Here is a 16,180-nt window from a genome sequence, read left to right as displayed (position 1 = left end):
AAATATGCAGGATTGCATAGTGAATGGATGTAATAAGCACTCGGGGAAGACAAGTTCGTTTCCTCGGCTGACGCTATCTGATATAAACTTGCATATGTACATCCTTACACCGCCACTCTGATCGCTGCAGGCTGCTTCAATTCCTTATGCTTTGGTGCTGTGATATCGACTGCATCAGGCTCCTTGATATCATCCTCGTTGGAGCCGCTATTCACTGTCTTCGGCTTCTTCCCAGAAAAGTCGTAGTCTAGCCACTCCCCAATGATCAGACGAACACGCTCGGCGAGCGACAATCTGCTCTCCACTGACTGGGAGTCTAGCTCGGTATAGTCCAGTAAGCTCTCGGAGTTTCCAACAGTTTTGAGTACTCTTTTGGCAGCAACCACATTCTGCTCCAGGTCGGACAGAGTACTGATTCCTGTTATGGTTGAGACCGAGAACGAGGGAGTGCAGTTCTGCTTCGCTTTCACAATGGCATATTGCATTGCAAGGGAACATAGGGTTTCTCCGTCTCCGTGCTTGTCCATCCACTCGGCGGCTTCAGCTGCAGCAGCTCTCAGTCCTTGAGGCGCGGGATGCCAATCGCCTGTCAGCCCAAGAGGAATACCGCCTGTCCTCAATAGTCCAACAGCTAGTGGACTAGAGCAGAATACTGAGTTTACACCAGCGGCGCGGAAGCGATCAAAACCACGTGTCTCGGCTTGCGTGTTCTGAAGAGTGAGCTGTGCCCAAGTTTGAACAACGTCGACAGGGTGTCCGTATTTCTTTCGGGCAAGGCTAGCAACTTCGGCCAGGACCTCAATGTCATAGCCCGAGATTCCAACCCGCAGTATAACTCCAGCTCGTTGGAATTCCAGCAGTACACCAACAGCCGTAACAGCTTCGTCTAGGGATACGTACTCAACATCATGGCAAAAGATCACATCCAAGTACGTAGTCCCAAACCGCTCCAACGACCTAGCAACGGATTTTTGGATCCAGTCCGGGGAGTAATTGAATTCATTCTCCTTGATGCGACCAACTTTGGTCATGAGTTCATAGTCGCTCCGTTGGTATCTGGACTGAATACGAGGATCTGACAGAGCAGCGCCCATGAGCTGTTCTGAAGGCTCATAGTATGGTGATGTGTCAATAGTGCGTACGCCGAGTTCGAATGAGCGCAGGAGAATGTCGACGATCGGAAGAGATTCAGGCTCAGGGTTCAGTTGGTAGCTGAAACCTGCTCCGCCCATCACCAAGGCTGGGGGTGAAGAGGTCGGTGACATTGTGTCGTGATGTTTGGTAGGTGTACGTCTTTGAGTAGAAAACGGAGTAGATGGCTTGGAATGTATAAGATGGAGATAGTTGAAGTGATGAAGAATGAGATATCTGTAGCTATGACAGTTTCACTCGATGTTGTGGTTTGTATTAGTCCTTTCAGTTTGAACCCCGAGTAGAAAGCAGTCATTCAGACTTAGTTTTCACATTTAATATTTCTCAGTAAGCTACCACCCCTCTGAGGAATTTTTTATCTCGATGTTACAAGATCGGCACCTGGGTAGGATATCATTGGTATTTGCTAGTGGATACACATGCCAGGGATAGCTTGAGATTAAATATCCGTCGGTTAATTCTGCCATGGCAGAGCGGACCAGCCAACCTCCGATATTAGCCGCCCAAGACTCCACCCACCATGGTCAGTTGAAAGCTTGATACTGAGAGTCATCGCGTTCCGGTAGTTATCTCGTATCTCGTTTGTTTTGAGACATCCGCAGAAGGGCATAACTACCACGCGAATTTTAGATAAATGAGGCGATACTCACTTTCTACAAGTAGATATATTTAGGGCTCGGAAGTAATTCATATATACATTGATTTATACTATCATCCTACTGTCCTACACTATTGACTCTTGGACGGAATTCTATAGACCTGATACTCATCTCCTGCATTGACAGGTAGGATGTTGAACGTAACAAACCCATCTGGATTCTCAGGTTCCAGTCTGACAAAGGCCTGGGCTGCATGTTGCTGTTTTGTACCAACCCAATATGCTCCAGCAGGGAACTTCATGGTCTTCTTGCTCAACTCAGTATTCACTGTAGTCAATGCAATACCCTCATACTTAGTCTCTGCCAGCGTAGCAGATGTGATGTTGTATGCTTCCACCTCACCTTCAAAGTCGACAGCAAGCTCATCCACGACAACACCAGCAGCTCGAAGGCGAAGAGCTGCATTAGCCCAAGCTCTGCTGAAGATGTAGGCTTCGGGACGTGCACGGGTAAGGTTACTTGCGGGAGGAGTATTGTTGCCGAACAGAACAGGAACCTCTGTGATGTTTCCAGTGTCGGCGTCAAGGTATGGCCATGTCGTCTCCATCCATCTTGGCTGATCCCTTACAATGATCTCGTGGTCATTTTCAATAAAGTCCTTCCTCGCTTCTTCAACAGTTTCATATACCAGCTCCGCATTATCAGCGGCAATCTGCAAGACCGTCTCAGCAGCAGTCAACCCAGCTGTTGTTCTGCGCTGGAAGTTGCGATCTCCAATCCCAATTCCTCTCGTCTCGGAGAGGAAAGCCAGTCCTTGGCCGAGGAAAACAGTGACTTCGCCGCGAGTATCAGTGACAAAGTCTTGAAGCTTGATGGTGTCGTTTTCTTGTGATGCAACAACGTAGCCATTTGTTGTAAGGTTCTTCTTTCGCAAAGCGCTGGCAACTTCTGGGACAAACAGAGATTCCGCCATTGATCGAATATCAGCATGGACATTTGGGTTCTTGAACGCCGAGAACTGGTTATCCTGGACTGGGATATATGTCTTGTTCTCATATGTCAATCCTCTTCGGGCTCCATACTCATGGCAATCAAGATGCACATGAGCATTGAACTTGAGATTCAACTGTTTGACTTCCATGGTCTGTTGCGATGCCATCTTGGTATGGTCTCGATTGGGGTCAAAGCTTGTCGCAAGAAGACGCTGGAAATAAGCCGACCCATCGGGATTATATCGTGGAAGAACAATAATATCGAGCTTTTCCAGAAGTCCAAGCGCCCATTCTGGCTCAGCATCCATTTTACCGAGAAGTGCAAGGAGTCCTTCTTCGCCAGCCGGCTCATTCCCATGAACTCCGCCCTGCAGCCAGACTCGGACTTTGTTAGTGGTGTTACCCACTGCCGATGTCTGCAAGAGCGATTTTGATGCAGATAACACAACATAAGGAATCGAGCGTCCCTCTTCAGAAGTGAAAACAGGATTGTGATAGGTCATCCACTCGTTTCGCGATGCAAGCGTCCACAAGAACTGTTCCAGTGTCTGCTGGGAGTTTGGCGCCGATGTGCCATTGGCAAAACCCGGAGCAACACCCTCAGGGTTGGTGAAGGCTGGAGAGTAGAGCTTTTGGTCTACATCCGGAAAGTTGGCGGCAATTTGAGGAGGATCTGCCTCAAAAGGCACTTTATTCCCGGCATAAGAGAGCGCTGCAGCTCCGGAAAGGAGTATTGAAAACACAAGAGAATGCATCGTTGCTTGCTGGATAAGGTCTCTTGAATCATGACTTCCCTTCTTTTATATATGTTTAGAAACCTCCGAGCCAAGTCCCGGTGTTGCAATGAGCTTCCCTCTTGATACTAGTAAGTGATTATCATTGTCGAATAAGATAAAGGTCAACTTGTAACCCCGCGATTTTTGTCTTGCCAAGCTCTGTGATCCACTGTTATCACTTGGCAGTCCGACCACGGCGGCGAACTTTCATCATACACTTGGAAAGTCATGTCTTGACTCGGGGAACTTATGCTGGTGCTGATTGCGTATTCATCGAGATTGAAGTGAGCTGGTGTCTTATGACTCAAGGCAGTAAGCTGAAGGCCGAAGTGCTTTAGATGCATGGAACAAGAGTGGCAAGACCAAGAGCAAGTTTTCTATTTACATTGAACAATCCTGAGGCATACTGCATTCAATCTTCTTTCGATAAATGGCCAAAGGGTGGCTGAGATTAAATTAAGCTTGTAATTAACCTTGCGCAATATTGGTGCGGGCAGCAAGCTAAGAGTAAACACCGCACCAGGATTATCTTTGCGGCTAGCGTGAACGTTACCCGCTACCTCGGCTCTGCTCGCGGATATGGACCATGGTCACGAAAGGTCTAGTACTATTGCTTTATCTTTCCTTCATGAGTTGAGGGTAATTTTCAGATAAGCAGTGGAGACTTTGCAAGGAGTCTAACTACTATCAAGTGTGTAGCCCAGGCAACAATGTACAATAGAGATCTAATCAATGTCAAACCGTTTGGACATCCGTTCAGAGTCCATAGTTCGGATGCTGAGGTGCCGTGGGTTGAGCTCCAATGCGCTCGTTGAAGTAGGTATATTATTTGTGCCTTGGCCTTGCAGTAGCGGCTTGAGTCCCTTTCCGAAATTGAAAACGCACAGGACAGCAAAAGCAATAGATATGATGGTAAAGACAAGCGCAAATGTGGCAAAAAGCAACATCTCTTCCTTCATCAATGTGCTTGCCAGCAGCCCATCGCCAGTCAGCACTATGAGTCGCGTGACCAGGTATACTATCGCTGCTATATGAAACATCTTGACAGGTGTTAGTTCCAGCTATATCATTTTCCGAGGGGTACATACTATCACCACCACCATGCCTGGCATGTATTCCTTTTTGATGCATGTAGCAGCAAGGATCGCGTGAATGATTGAGACGGGAATTATTGTCATAGTTAGTCCAAACTCTGGCTCCCGATAGTGAACGTCCACGAGGCCATAAGTAATTAAGAATAGGTTGATTAGTAAGAGGGAGACTTTGAGAAAGACAAGATATGCCTATCAGGTTAGTCTTTGTAATGCTAGCCCACTTGATCACATACCAGGTACTTGACATGTCTTGCTGTCATCCGCAAATCCGGGCTGATGTGCTCATACAAAGACCAGGAGAACTCCATGTGAAGGTAATAAGCCAATGCACACATACAAAGACTACATGCGGACGATACAGCAACACAAGAAATTAACATTGGGCGAGCAATCTCCCAGTAAGGCATACTATTGTCTGCAAAAGGCTTTTTGTACATATCGTACCCCCGACTAACTCTCTCCGTGGCATCGTTCACTTGGAAATACTCCATACCAGTGGCAATTGAGAAGCAGATGTTGAGGATACCTTGTGTCCATAGTTGAACCTTGTTCTTAATGCGACATGAATCCACGGACAGAACAGCTTGGAATCCAAAACTGATAATTGATACAGCGGAGGCCACGGGAGTGACATATGAGACAGGGACCTGATATACAACGGGATTCACCCAATCGAGATACTCCACAAGAATGACCCTTGTATCGTGAGTTGGTTTGGCCAGAAAAAAAAAAGATTCGTAGGCTTACGTTTGCAGAGAAATGATGATAATAGCCTGAGCAGCTGTTATGCCAACAAAGGCCCATTCCAGACGTGTCTCAGGTTTCAGCATTTTCAAAGATTTCAGGTTTAAAGGTATAGCTCGGGACAAGGAGATAGAAAGGAGGTTAAAGGGAAAACAGAAGAAAAACGCGACCCAAGTCCCGGCTGTCACACGTGCATTCCACTATTTTCTCGTAAACGGGAAATGCTATTTGGCTGGTCGCAAGCGACTAACATGGCGAACGGACTCTGAAATGGTCAATGCAGTGGGGTCTCTCGGGTTTAAAGGCACATCGTTTATTTTCTTCGGCACTTCTGAATTTTTGGTGGAGTGATAATGATGTAGCTCTGGCTTCACCTGTGGCTTGAATGCATTTAGTGTTACTATAAATAGGTAGTATGGTGTAACAAGAGGCTGAGAAAAAATGGACAATTTAAGAAGAGGCTGCACCTTGAAATCATCTGGCATACGACGGATTAACAAAGCTGACTTTTAAACAGTGACTATAACAGTATAATAGGTACAACTTGTGTAGAGTGGCAATTGGCGGCTGTGATATTCTCTCCCTTTTTATTTTTTCCTGGCTGGAAACGTCTGGCCAAAGGTATGAGATGCATGTCGGAAGGGTTGCTGCGCCGCGATATTCGGGACGTATCAAAGACGAATGACCTTTTTCCATTGGAAATGCGCAATCTGGAGGAAGAACCGTATTATTTATATCTGCTGGGGAATGCCTATAAATAAGAAATTGCCGCTGGCTTACTGTTAATAGCGATACGCGAAACCCGTCCCACTTATCCTGCCCAGATATCCCTGCTGGTACTGGCTATACGTGTATAGCAGATGGGCCTTCCGCAGTATCCGTACCTGAATTAACCGATGCTGACATGCACTGCAAACTCGAATGGCTAGTGAAGGGACTTTGAAATAAGCTTAAGACATTTGCAGTCCAGTCCCCCTCTTAGAGAAACTTGCCGTGTCAGGTACGCGCCCCTAAGAATTCAGGGGCCAACTCCGCGTATTGCAATACACGACTCCTCAATGCATTCTATAAGTAGTTCAGGAATAAAGACAAATAATTCTTGGTCTTTTCTCATTATCTGCTCTTAACCTTGTTTTTTCTCTAGTCTGTCAATTCTTTCATTGCATTTCCTTCTCTTTCTCATCCATTTACCTGTCATTACGGAATAGAACGCACTCATTTGCATTAGACTTCAAACTCCACAATCGTTTTCCACCATTATCACTCTCTCAAAACAGCATCATGGCAGGTTTCACTTTCTACAATTATGAGCCCTCCTTACCAGCGGCCGCCATATTTGTCATCATCTTCACCACCGCCGCTCTTATTCACATGTGGCAAATGTTCCGGCATCGAACATGGTACTTTATCCCATTTCTCATCGGCTGTCTCTGTAAGTATCCTTGTCTTCACATCTATGAAAAAATGCTGATTCTCCACAGTTGAGGCGTTTGGCTACGTGGGCCGTGCGCTCTCCGCAAACGAAGCTCCAGACTACACCAAGAACCCGTATATCATGCAGTCGATATTGCTTCTCCTCGGTCCTGCCCTCCTCGCCGCGTCTATTTATATGATCCTGGGCCGGTTGATAGTCCTTCTAGATGCCGGCCACTTATCGCTGATTCGAACGAAGTGGCTGACCAAGGTTTTCGTTATCGGCGACGTGCTATCCTTCCTGGCACAGAGCGGCGGTGGCGGTATGCTCGCTTCAGCAAAGAACAAAGATAGCGTTAAAATGGGTGAGAACATGATTGTTGGCGGATTGCTCATTCAGATCCTCTTCTTTGGCTTCTTCATGGTTGTCACTGTCGTTTTTCACATGCGAATTCGCTCTCGCCCAACATCTCGATCTCTTGTCTTGAACACTCCTTGGGAGAAGCTGATCTTCATCCTCTATGCTTCGAGCGTTTTTATCCTCGTTCGTTCTGTTTTCCGTGTCGCGGAATATGTTCTTGGCAAAGACGGGGCGCTACAGGCACATGAGTATTGGATATACATCTTTGATGCGACGCTCATGTCCTTTGTTGCTATCCTCTTTAATCTCTTCCACCCTAGCCAAGTTATCAACGTTTTGGGGGACGAAAAGCCTAGGTATACGGTGGATGAGTATCCCTTGCATAGCGTATAGTTTCCTCAAGACTTACGGGGAGCTTCAGTAGGGATGTGATAGGGCGTTCCTGTTATTGGAGAACGGGAAGTATAATCAGATGCATGTATAATAGATAAATTGCCTCGAGTGTTTTTCAATAGATTACGATATGCCACGGAATGCTTCTTTAACCCCTTGTCTCAGGTTCTGTTCGCAGGCTGTGTGTAGAGATGACCATCAATGGTAGTGTTCATGGTCCCATTTGCTTGGAAGATGTTCGTCAAAATATCAATGGTGAGGTGAAAGCCATCTGAGCTTGTCCGTTTGGTACTCTTTGACCTTCCAGTTTGAGTCAGATCAGAATACCAGTCGACATGGCTGAGCGTCAGAGATGGAAACGTGGCGCGAACTGTTTCGCTCCCTGACATGAACGTCGATCCATCGTCTGAGAACTCGTGATAGACTACACTGATCTCACTGATAGATTCATCATCTCCCCCAATGATCTCAACATCCGCATATCCGCAACTGAGCCCCATCAGTGTATAATTCCCAGGTGTCGGCTCCGGACGCTGTGGATCAATACCCCCTGGAGAGTACTTAACGCCCCATGGGACCTCGTCTGAAATGAGATCAACTGCAGGAATATTGAGGGGCTCCCGAGTTGTCAGAGTTGCCAAGACTACACGTACTCGTCTACCTCCTGGTTCTTTAGACGGATAGCATGGAAGCGAGTTCATCCCTCCGCACGCGGGAGGAAGTGTTTGAGCCTCCCCGTAAATAATCTGAGTGCCGTCTGGAGACCATCTAGGATCAGCCATTGCATTCCATTCAGGGTCATTATAGTCTCCACTACCAGGGACTCCTTCTCCTTGTCCATTGACCTTCTGGCCAAAGTAATCCGCTCGATCACCATAGCGATCCAGAAGGTAAGGTCTAAAGAATCTTCTCTGTCCGTTGTTCCTGGTAGAGGACGTAACCGATGTGCTAATGAGGTCAGTAATCGGCGGAACATGCCTCATGCCAGATAGCCACATTTGACGGTCTGTTCCCCGCGTATCTAGAATTGTCATCCATTGATCGTCAGGTGAGATAGCGATAGGATCACAATATTCTGGGTGGCTAGTAAGTCGCCGGACCTTGCCAGTTTGCAAGTGAACAGCGAAGACATCAATGTTGGAGGACTCGGCCGGATAACCGATGTAGGTAACTTCAGTTCCTCTACCACTGAATCCACGAAGCTCGCCCACGGTTATGGCGTTCCGGTTGATGGTAATATCTTTCCCATGTGTCGCAATAGGTTGATCTGCTTCTGGATTGAACAGGCGAGTAACTTTGACGACATCATAACGTGGGACAAGTGGTATGCCAGCTGTTGGCTTCGCGTTGAACTTCAATCTTCCAAGGTACGCGTACTGACCGATCTTTCGACCGTTAGTTGTGAAAACATTGAATCCAAGATGGACGTCATCGGGGTGCAAACGCAGTTCCCGAATGGCGCCGCCCTCCCCGGTCCCATCGGGGCTAGTATTCCACCGTATGGGATAAACATGGGTGCGCTCAGGTGTACAAGCTGCGTCAACCAGTTTATGCTCCCCGCAATCGAGTATGTTAGTGCCGAATAAAATTCTTTTTCCATCGCCGAATGCCTGCGGGTAGCTATATGTTGGGCTTACTCCTCTTATGTTTTGCTCGGCCAGTCCACACGTGAGACACTTCCATGGATTTCCACTGGGGAATAACTTGCCGTTGGTCTTGACGAGGATGATCTGGCTACCATTGTAAACGCTGGAAGGGTCCGGAGGTGATGGAGCGCCTGTAAAGGTGACGAGGACCAAAACATGCTTTCCATCAGGTAAGAAGCCACCTGCTTGGAAGTCCTCGTTTGACGCTAGAGTCATGCATCCAGTGCCATTTCGATTCACTTCTGGCGTGCAAGCCCCGGTATCGTTGCTGGGTGCAACTGGTGGAAGGGGAAGTGTTGAAAGGCTGATGGGTTCTGGATTTGGTGGCGCATGTTGCGCTTTGTCGGCCGACATAATAAACTGGGAGCTTGGAAGTGCCAGTGCCCTTGCTAGACAGCTCAGGATGAGTGATTGGCGGTAATGCATTGTGAGTATTGATATCTTGCGGCAATTACGCGGCCTTGTGCATATAATGAAAGGATTGGCAAGGCACCACGAAGGCTGGTACTTATAATCTTCTCGCTGTCTTTCAAGACTCACAGACTCCAGCCTACAGGTATTTCGGATGTTAGTACGAGACTTCCACTTTCCACTTTACCATCAGCCTTATGAATAATTGATAGCCTAACTGAGATCTTAATCCCAAAAGAGCTATAAATCAGAAATTATATTATCACGGAATGTAGAGAAATTGCCATGATATATAGATTTATGTGATGCGTTACTGAAGAGTCTCTTTGTAGCATCTTGTACTGCACTAATACTGGAAACCCCTAAAGGCTGTATTGAATTCCAAACTCCACAGAAACGTCATTGGCTCGTGCGAAACACAATACGCGGAGGTCCCCGCTATACGCGTATTTCGTATTTGGCTATTGGCGTGCCATTTTCCTGCCCTTAACCTGGACCATTAATTTAGTGTAATTTGCATAAATGAGGGTCGGGCCAACACTGCGTAGTCGTCTTACCGGTCACACAGAAATACGGGCAATCACAATGATGCTACTTCTGTAAATTGATAATCGAATTGCTCTCTCTGGAGTCCTAGCTCAGAGATATACATTGAACTTTAGAGGTACTACATAAATTAAAATTCTATAAGACTTTGAATAGACCTTGCGCACTATGATCCCGTCATACAGTGACGACTTTAACCTCGGGTCCCTCAATCTTCTTGACCTTGCGGCCCTCCCACCACGACATCAGACCAGCCAACAATCCTGTCCCGCAACCGAGGCCGATGAAAGTACCAGTAGCCCAGCTCTTTGACATAAAGTCAGTACGCGTACCTCAAAATATTAAGGGGAACTGGAAGACGTGAACTTACGGGACGATCAATACGATTATACCCCCACATGAAATAGCACAAAACGGCTTGCAGAAATGTATTCAGCACCATCATATAGATAGTGAATCCCAATTTCCAAAGCGGTGTCGGAGGCGCCTTCTTGCCAGTGAACGTGGTCGAACGAGGAAGTTCAGTAGTCGAGTCAGCCGGGCTCGGGTTCGATTCAGTCGCCCAGGCAGGAGGTCGAAACCAAGCCTTGTTCTGCTCGGCCAGCTTCTGCATGGCAGGAACATCCTTCCAGTAGACAGAGCGGGTGTAACGGTACCAGTCGCGGAAGCGCCATGGGGCGAGACCAAAACCCGTGACGCAGAAGAGTGCGTTGAGGATCTGACTGTCTATCTCGATCCATTTCTTGCGCGCTGAGTTGTTGTCATTGGCGCTGGGATGGTTCATGGCTGGTGCGACATTCAGCAGGAGGAAGAAGAGCATGGCCTAGGATAATAAATTAGAGGTGTGCAGCAAAAAGGATATCGAGTTGTCAATCCACTTACGCCCCATGCCTGTAGAACATTGATTAGTTAGCTGAACCCAGGAAAGGAACGGACAATTACTTACCACAATGTTCAGACCGTAGAGCGTGATGAGGAAGCCAGATGGCGTGAGAAAGAATTTCCAAAAGGCCTTGAGGCCATTGATGATTGTTGGTCCCCATTTCTCCTTCTCGTCAGCTTTGTGTTTCTCATACAGACTTTGTCGTCGCTCCAGTCGCTGTCGATGCTTTTCGCGTGGATGAAAATGGTGGTGATGGCGTTCCCCAGGCGCTTCAGTGATAGTCTCCTCCCTCGTCGACCCCTGTTCCACGTCTACCTCCTCAGGAATAGCGATGGGTTCCTCGGTGAAAGGGTCCTTGTCAAACTTTGGCCCCGTTGGTCTGCGGGTGAGTGTCGCTGTCCTGACCAGAGTGAGCTCGCCGTCTGGCTCGGGGACAGCGTAGCGCGCAGAGTGGCCTTGCGCGTTGAATTCGATCTTATCGCCACCAGATTCGGCGTCGCGGAGTTCAGTGAGATTGGGCGCTTGGGCGATGGCTGTACCAGTGGCTTGCCACATGCCCAGCTGCGGGTTCGCATTCATGATCGATAGCGACGCGCCGCGGACGCGACCGACGAAGCCATTGCTTGGTGGCGGCTCCGACATCGCGGCTGATACTTTCTGGGTCCTTTTCACTCCTGTCTCTCAAGATTACCGTCGAATTTGAGGCTCAGAGACGATTGATGGTGCAAGGTTCGTTGGGGTAATCTGACGGTATTGATTTAATCTTACTTCTCGGAGTCGGCTCTTGGTTGCTTCCGGTCTCTTCTTACTAAATGCAGTTAAACGCCGGAGTATGTTACACCGGCAAACGCCTAGTCATAGACCAGCATCCCGGCTTTTACCCGCTTAATCATCAAGTAAAGTTTACACTTCAGAGCAATGGACAAACAAAACTAACTAGATGTGCTTAGATCGTCGGCGTCCAAAAGTGCCGACTCCGCGGAAAGTCCTGGTCTGCTAATCGCTTCAGTACTATGGAATATGGTGCTGCTGATGATTTTTTATCTAAACGTAGTTTGTGTCCTCACACGCTTGCGGTCTAGAAGTAGCAAGAGATTAATCTACACCTTGGTAATTTCACTGCAGGCGATCATATAAACAAACATATCTATCCTTGAAATAAGTCGTCCAGGACTTGTTTTGAACAGAAAATGAGTACCGAGAACAACGTGACCAAGTCATTCACACTGCATATCGCTCTGACGGACGACATCGTACAGAGGGGGCACAGCAACCTGCAATACTACATAGGGCATTCAATTAAGCTAACAGAATCAGCTCAGCCGCCGAAATTCCGACGCAAAGCGTTCCGATGGAACCTCTTTCTACAACGACCGAGCAAACGCAGTATCTTGCACCAAGAACGGCTAAAAGCGTTGCCGCATTTTTATTCATAGACGAAACAGGCTGTGGTGATTTGCAACTCAAACTCTCTAAATGTTCTGCCGTGCTATCACTCGCTCTCCAGACATCGTGCTCCAACATTCTGTCGCCGTACAGATAAGTACCATGCTCCGCGCGATTCATTATCTTCAAAAAAAAATCCTCCTCGAGGTCATACTTCTAAAATCCCAAGGTGGCCCAGAGCGCAAGTCCACCAACGACCCACGGAAACATCATCCTCAAAGCCATTTGCGCATTGAACTCCTGCATGAGGTCCAAGACATTCTTCGCACTGGCCTTTAAAGGCTCATTCTCAGTAGACGTAGAGTCCGCAATTGCCAGAAGCTTGTAAGACGGGCCAAGCATCACCTTTCGCACCCAGATCCAACCGAGGGGCATGAGTCCTCCTGCAGTAGCCCAGATCTTCCAAGGCAAAGCAGAGCTGTTTTCCTTGTACTCTCCGTAGGCAATAGTGCCGATCACAATAATTGTGGTCAGGTCAACCCATGGCACGGTCGCTGACATAGACCAGTAAAAGTACTCCCATTGCTTTGCAGCATCTTTGGGCGACTTTTGGATTGTTGGGTAGATTGAGGGAAGTAGACGGTAACCTGATGTCATGGTACCGCCGTTGATGAGGCTGCCAGCAATGGCGATCCCTTTGAGGGCTGGGAGATAGACGTGAAGGGAAGACATGTTTGTGTGTTTATTGAAGGGTGTTTTGGGGAAGTGATGACGAGAAAGAAGCTGTTTGCAGCGATGTTTGAGATGCAGTGAAAAGGAATGAATAAAATACTTGTCTGGTGGTGAATAAAATACTTGTCTGGTGGTGGTGTTGGATGTTTACGTCTGCAATCGAAAGAAGAACCCGTTGTTATAGTAAGCTAGCCTTGAACAATAACGAGGGAAGAGCCAGCATTTACATTACAAAGCTTCATGCATGGAAACCACTGGACAAGTTGTTATCGCACTGTAAGCCAAACTGGCATTTTCAGCTCTCTCCGCTGACCATCCAATTATCACATTGAATCTTCAACCGGTCAACGGCTCGCCCAGTGGCGCACTGCAAACTTCCAGTATACTCTCAGCTGGAATTCCTTAACGAGTAAAGATCCAAAAGACCATACGCAACCAGGGCCTCAGCTGTGTATTATGATGAATCTCAACGTAGCTGTATCTAAGGATAACAAACGATGATTCACAATTCACTCACTGCCATGTTCACTTGAACTGAGACATCTACAATCCCCAAGACATTCTTAGCTGCAGCATGGACAGCGTTCAGGGTTGCAATATTGGCTTTAGCGCCTACCCCGGCCTGCATTAGTTTTTGCAATAGTTAGTTACCCCTCAGCGCTAGCTCGCTGTAAGCCGTCCTCTACTCGTCTTTGGCTTAGTACTATTTCTGTGGCTGGCTGGCTATTGATGAGCCGTGGAATTTGAGCATTTGTAGACTTCTCAGAAACATGGTATCTTTCCAAAAGTCCATTTGGTCCGAAAGAAGATAAGGCTCATATTGAAGCTTCTAAAATTGAGGCCCTCCAAGCGGCTGATCATTATGGAGTATAGACAAAGCTATCTTAGGAGATTTTCTCGAGATATGGAGTATTGGTAATTATGCAGCCTGTCTCAGGCAGTTCTCAATTAATCATGATGTTTAGAAAGGAACGGTTGCACGTGAGCTCAATTGTAAAATTAATAATACGATCAATTACATGATAGCTAGAACTCCACGCCAACAGCATTGACCAACTTCTTGACAGCACCAAAGAACTCGACAAGACCCATTGTCCACCATGATCTCCTCTTCCAGCCTTCCTCAATGGGCAGTCTCTCGTCTTCAAAGATAGCTTTGACATACTTGACGGGAATCGTCTTTCCATCTCCAAAACAGCCCATCATCAGTGCGATTTGGCCGCAGTTGACCTGATGTTCAGCTGGTCCATAAACCAACTCTGGATTATCCTCCAGTTGACGTGAGATGCGGGCTTTGATGAACCGGGCAAGGTCTTCAATGGTGAGAGTTTCACCATCAAAAGAATAGTCCAACATTTCTTCGATCAAGTCTTGTTGAGGATCATTGTTTCCTTGCTTCTGAGCAATGTCTCGTCTTGACAGGGAGATGTCATGCTCAATAGCACCGTGAGAAGCAAGGTCAACAAGATTGAGATACTTCTTTCCATCACTAATCTGTTTCGCATTCCAGCAACCGAAATAGTCGAAGAAGGAGTAGGGATTTTTGATGAGGGACCAAATCCTCTGCCATGTGCCAACAGGCTTTTTCATGTATGCTTTGGCTGGGTTTTGGTACTCAAAGTAGGTGGGAATGGCAAAGACAGAGCCGAGGAGAGGACTCATGCCGACGTGTTTCATTGAGGCGTTGAGATCATCCATGAAAATGCCACGTCCGCTGCGCTCAAGATAGCCATGGTTTGCAAGAGCATTCACGACGGGGCATGGACTTCTGCTGGCATTGGGAGGAGCCTTTGCAAATTCTCCAACTGCTGGTGAAGGAGGCATTGGAACGATGAATGACATGGACTTTGAGGCTCGTGAAGTGATGGAGGTTGAACAAGGGAAGGCAAATGAACTGATTTCGCAACGACGGAAACTTGAAAGACGTGGGAGTAATGTTGCTTGAATCAATTTGAGCTGTTATACAACGAGGAAGCTGTAAGGTCATTAGCCAACCTCTCTTATCATTGACCAGTGGTTTCGAGGTTGAGTACACTGGAGTCCAGACCTGTAGGCTGTAGCGTGGTATTTGTGGCGCCCAGTTGAGCGCTGAGCATTTCCAATAGCCCCATGATCAGCCGCACTACTAAAGCCAGAGTTTGAGACATCGGATGTACGTGGGAGGACCAAAAAGAATTGGATGCAAGAGCTGCATTACTGCTTACGTCTGGTGGCTTGCTGAAACTGGCAACTTATTCACTGAGTTAGGTAAACTTGCTGCAGCTATCCGTAGGTCTCTCCTCACCGGTGCACGGTACCAGCAGGGGACGACAGCCTCACGATAAGCGCCGAATACCTGACCGGTTGATAACCGGGTTACGGGATAGTCCTTGGCGCATTAGTGCACAACACAACTGCAACTGCTCATGCCACAAGGCGTTTGGCGGCCCTGAAACCGCTGGAAGAGGAATGTGATGATGCTGATCTCACCAACGGCTGATGATGCACGCGTTTTCAGCTCCAGAGGTGGCCTGAGCACTTCTGCTTTAGTCTGAACTAGGCGCTATTTTGAGCCCTTTAGCGGTCAGCCAGCCGCAACGGGCCGTGTGGAGAGTTGAGTGGGTGAATTTGCAAGTGGCTGAGCGGGGAATGTGATAACGGTCCGGTATTGGGCTACAGCCGTGATAACCGCTGCTCGTATGCATGCTCATGTTCAGCTCCGAACTTTGTCTTGTAATGATCTGATTAGTCGTTTCTTGGTATGCCGAAGAATCAGTTCTTTTGTGATAGCTGGAGGAGCGAATGCATGAAATCAATAGCGGCGGACTAACAAATGTCACGATGACGAATGAGCTGTACATGAATGTCAGCCACGCTGTATGCAAGGTTCGTCAGCTCAAGAGTTGAGCGGGGTTTAGCCAGAAACATAATGAATACGGTTTTCTTGGCGCGCAGATGCCGAAATATGGATAATAATGCCCGAGAATTGGTTCTGATAGAGCGGAGTAAGCGAGGCAGGGTCTGATCGATAGTTTGTCTTCACAGTGCACTCACAATCTTCACGCGGATACCC

The 16,180-nt window shown here is 47.6% G+C and overlaps 8 protein-coding genes across 8 annotated transcripts; 1 reads left to right on the top strand and 7 right to left on the bottom strand.

Annotated features, from left to right (window-relative positions):
• Nucleotides 1-104: 104 nt before the first annotated feature.
• FOBCDRAFT_179617 (Aldo/keto reductase family-domain-containing protein) lies at nucleotides 105-1,271 on the bottom strand (the record flags this gene model as incomplete). The annotated part of the gene is made up of 1 exon (XM_031177796.3): nucleotides 105-1,271. The coding sequence occupies exon 1, from the start codon at nucleotides 1,263-1,265 to the stop codon at nucleotides 105-107; it is 1,161 nt and encodes a 386-aa protein (XP_031048929.2). The 5' UTR covers nucleotides 1,266-1,271.
• Nucleotides 1,272-1,881: 610 nt separating this feature from the next.
• On the bottom strand, nucleotides 1,882-3,498 carry FOBCDRAFT_130591 (uncharacterized protein; the record flags this gene model as incomplete). Its single annotated transcript, XM_031177795.2, has 1 exon — nucleotides 1,882-3,498. One exon carries the CDS (start codon nucleotides 3,496-3,498, stop codon nucleotides 1,882-1,884), a length of 1,617 nt encoding a protein of 538 aa, XP_031048928.2.
• Nucleotides 3,499-4,244: 746 nt separating this feature from the next.
• FOBCDRAFT_249199 (uncharacterized protein) lies at nucleotides 4,245-5,630 on the bottom strand (the record flags this gene model as incomplete). The annotated part of the gene is made up of 6 exons (XM_059610874.1): nucleotides 5,361-5,630; nucleotides 5,023-5,309; nucleotides 4,951-4,955; nucleotides 4,847-4,915; nucleotides 4,608-4,802; nucleotides 4,245-4,559 (listed from the first exon to the last, which is right to left on the bottom strand). The coding sequence occupies exons 1-6, from the start codon at nucleotides 5,441-5,443 to the stop codon at nucleotides 4,245-4,247; spliced, it is 954 nt and encodes a 317-aa protein (XP_059464568.1). The 5' UTR covers nucleotides 5,444-5,630.
• Nucleotides 5,631-6,331: 701 nt separating this feature from the next.
• On the top strand, nucleotides 6,332-7,623 carry FOBCDRAFT_219491 (RTA1 like protein-domain-containing protein). Its single transcript, XM_031177792.3, has 2 exons — nucleotides 6,332-6,789; nucleotides 6,839-7,623. The coding sequence occupies exons 1-2, from the start codon at nucleotides 6,639-6,641 to the stop codon at nucleotides 7,522-7,524; spliced, it is 837 nt and encodes a 278-aa protein (XP_031048925.3). The 5' UTR covers nucleotides 6,332-6,638; the 3' UTR covers nucleotides 7,525-7,623.
• Nucleotides 7,624-7,685: 62 nt separating this feature from the next.
• On the bottom strand, nucleotides 7,686-9,596 carry FOBCDRAFT_259035 (uncharacterized protein; the record flags this gene model as incomplete). The annotated part of the gene is made up of 1 exon (XM_031177791.2): nucleotides 7,686-9,596. The coding sequence occupies one exon, from the start codon at nucleotides 9,594-9,596 to the stop codon at nucleotides 7,686-7,688; it is 1,911 nt and encodes a 636-aa protein (XP_031048924.2).
• Nucleotides 9,597-10,114: 518 nt separating this feature from the next.
• FOBCDRAFT_219489 (uncharacterized protein) lies at nucleotides 10,115-11,784 on the bottom strand. Its single transcript, XM_031177790.3, has 4 exons — nucleotides 11,074-11,784; nucleotides 11,010-11,018; nucleotides 10,498-10,950; nucleotides 10,115-10,433 (listed from the first exon to the last, which is right to left on the bottom strand). Exons 1-4 carry the CDS (start codon nucleotides 11,650-11,652, stop codon nucleotides 10,305-10,307), a joined length of 1,170 nt encoding a protein of 389 aa, XP_031048923.2. The 5' UTR covers nucleotides 11,653-11,784; the 3' UTR covers nucleotides 10,115-10,304.
• Nucleotides 11,785-12,401: 617 nt separating this feature from the next.
• FOBCDRAFT_219487 (uncharacterized protein) lies at nucleotides 12,402-13,306 on the bottom strand. Its single transcript, XM_031177789.3, has one exon. The coding sequence runs from the start codon at nucleotides 13,126-13,128 to the stop codon at nucleotides 12,613-12,615; it is 516 nt and encodes a 171-aa protein (XP_031048922.2). The 5' UTR covers nucleotides 13,129-13,306; the 3' UTR covers nucleotides 12,402-12,612.
• Nucleotides 13,307-14,100: 794 nt separating this feature from the next.
• FOBCDRAFT_219486 (Chloroperoxidase) lies at nucleotides 14,101-15,134 on the bottom strand. Its single transcript, XM_031177788.3, has one exon. It carries the CDS (start codon nucleotides 14,968-14,970, stop codon nucleotides 14,155-14,157), a length of 816 nt encoding a protein of 271 aa, XP_031048921.3. The 5' UTR covers nucleotides 14,971-15,134; the 3' UTR covers nucleotides 14,101-14,154.
• Between the last annotated feature and the right edge of the window lie 1,046 nt (nucleotides 15,135-16,180).

Source organism: Fusarium oxysporum, chromosome III, assembly GCF_013085055.1.
Source record: "Fusarium oxysporum Fo47 chromosome III, complete sequence".
Lineage (NCBI taxonomy): Eukaryota > Fungi > Ascomycota > Sordariomycetes > Hypocreales > Nectriaceae > Fusarium > Fusarium oxysporum.
The sequence above is the reverse complement of the archived record's forward strand: the minus strand, read 5'-3'. Positions and strand labels throughout refer to the sequence as shown.

What these genes read in the sequence shown, in the direction of transcription:
- FOBCDRAFT_219486 (XM_031177788.3), bottom strand. Translation starts at nt 14,970, where the DNA reads ATGTCATTCATCGTTCCAATGCCTCCTTCACCAGCAGTTGGAGAATTT.
- FOBCDRAFT_219489 (XM_031177790.3), bottom strand. Translation starts at nt 11,652, where the DNA reads ATGTCGGAGCCGCCACCAAGCAATGGCTTCGTCGGTCGCGTCCGCGGC. An exon ending in ATAATCGTATTGATCGTCCC is followed by an intron (nt 10,434 to 10,497) that starts GTAAGTTCACGT and finishes TTTATGTCAAAG; the next exon opens with AGCTGGGCTACTGGTACTTT.
- FOBCDRAFT_219487 (XM_031177789.3), bottom strand. Translation starts at nt 13,128, where the DNA reads ATGTCTTCCCTTCACGTCTATCTCCCAGCCCTCAAAGGGATCGCCATT.
- FOBCDRAFT_219491 (XM_031177792.3), top strand. Translation starts at nt 6,639, where the DNA reads ATGGCAGGTTTCACTTTCTACAATTATGAGCCCTCCTTACCAGCGGCC. An exon ending in ATTTCTCATCGGCTGTCTCT is followed by an intron (nt 6,790 to 6,838) that starts GTAAGTATCCTT and finishes GATTCTCCACAG; the next exon opens with TTGAGGCGTTTGGCTACGTG.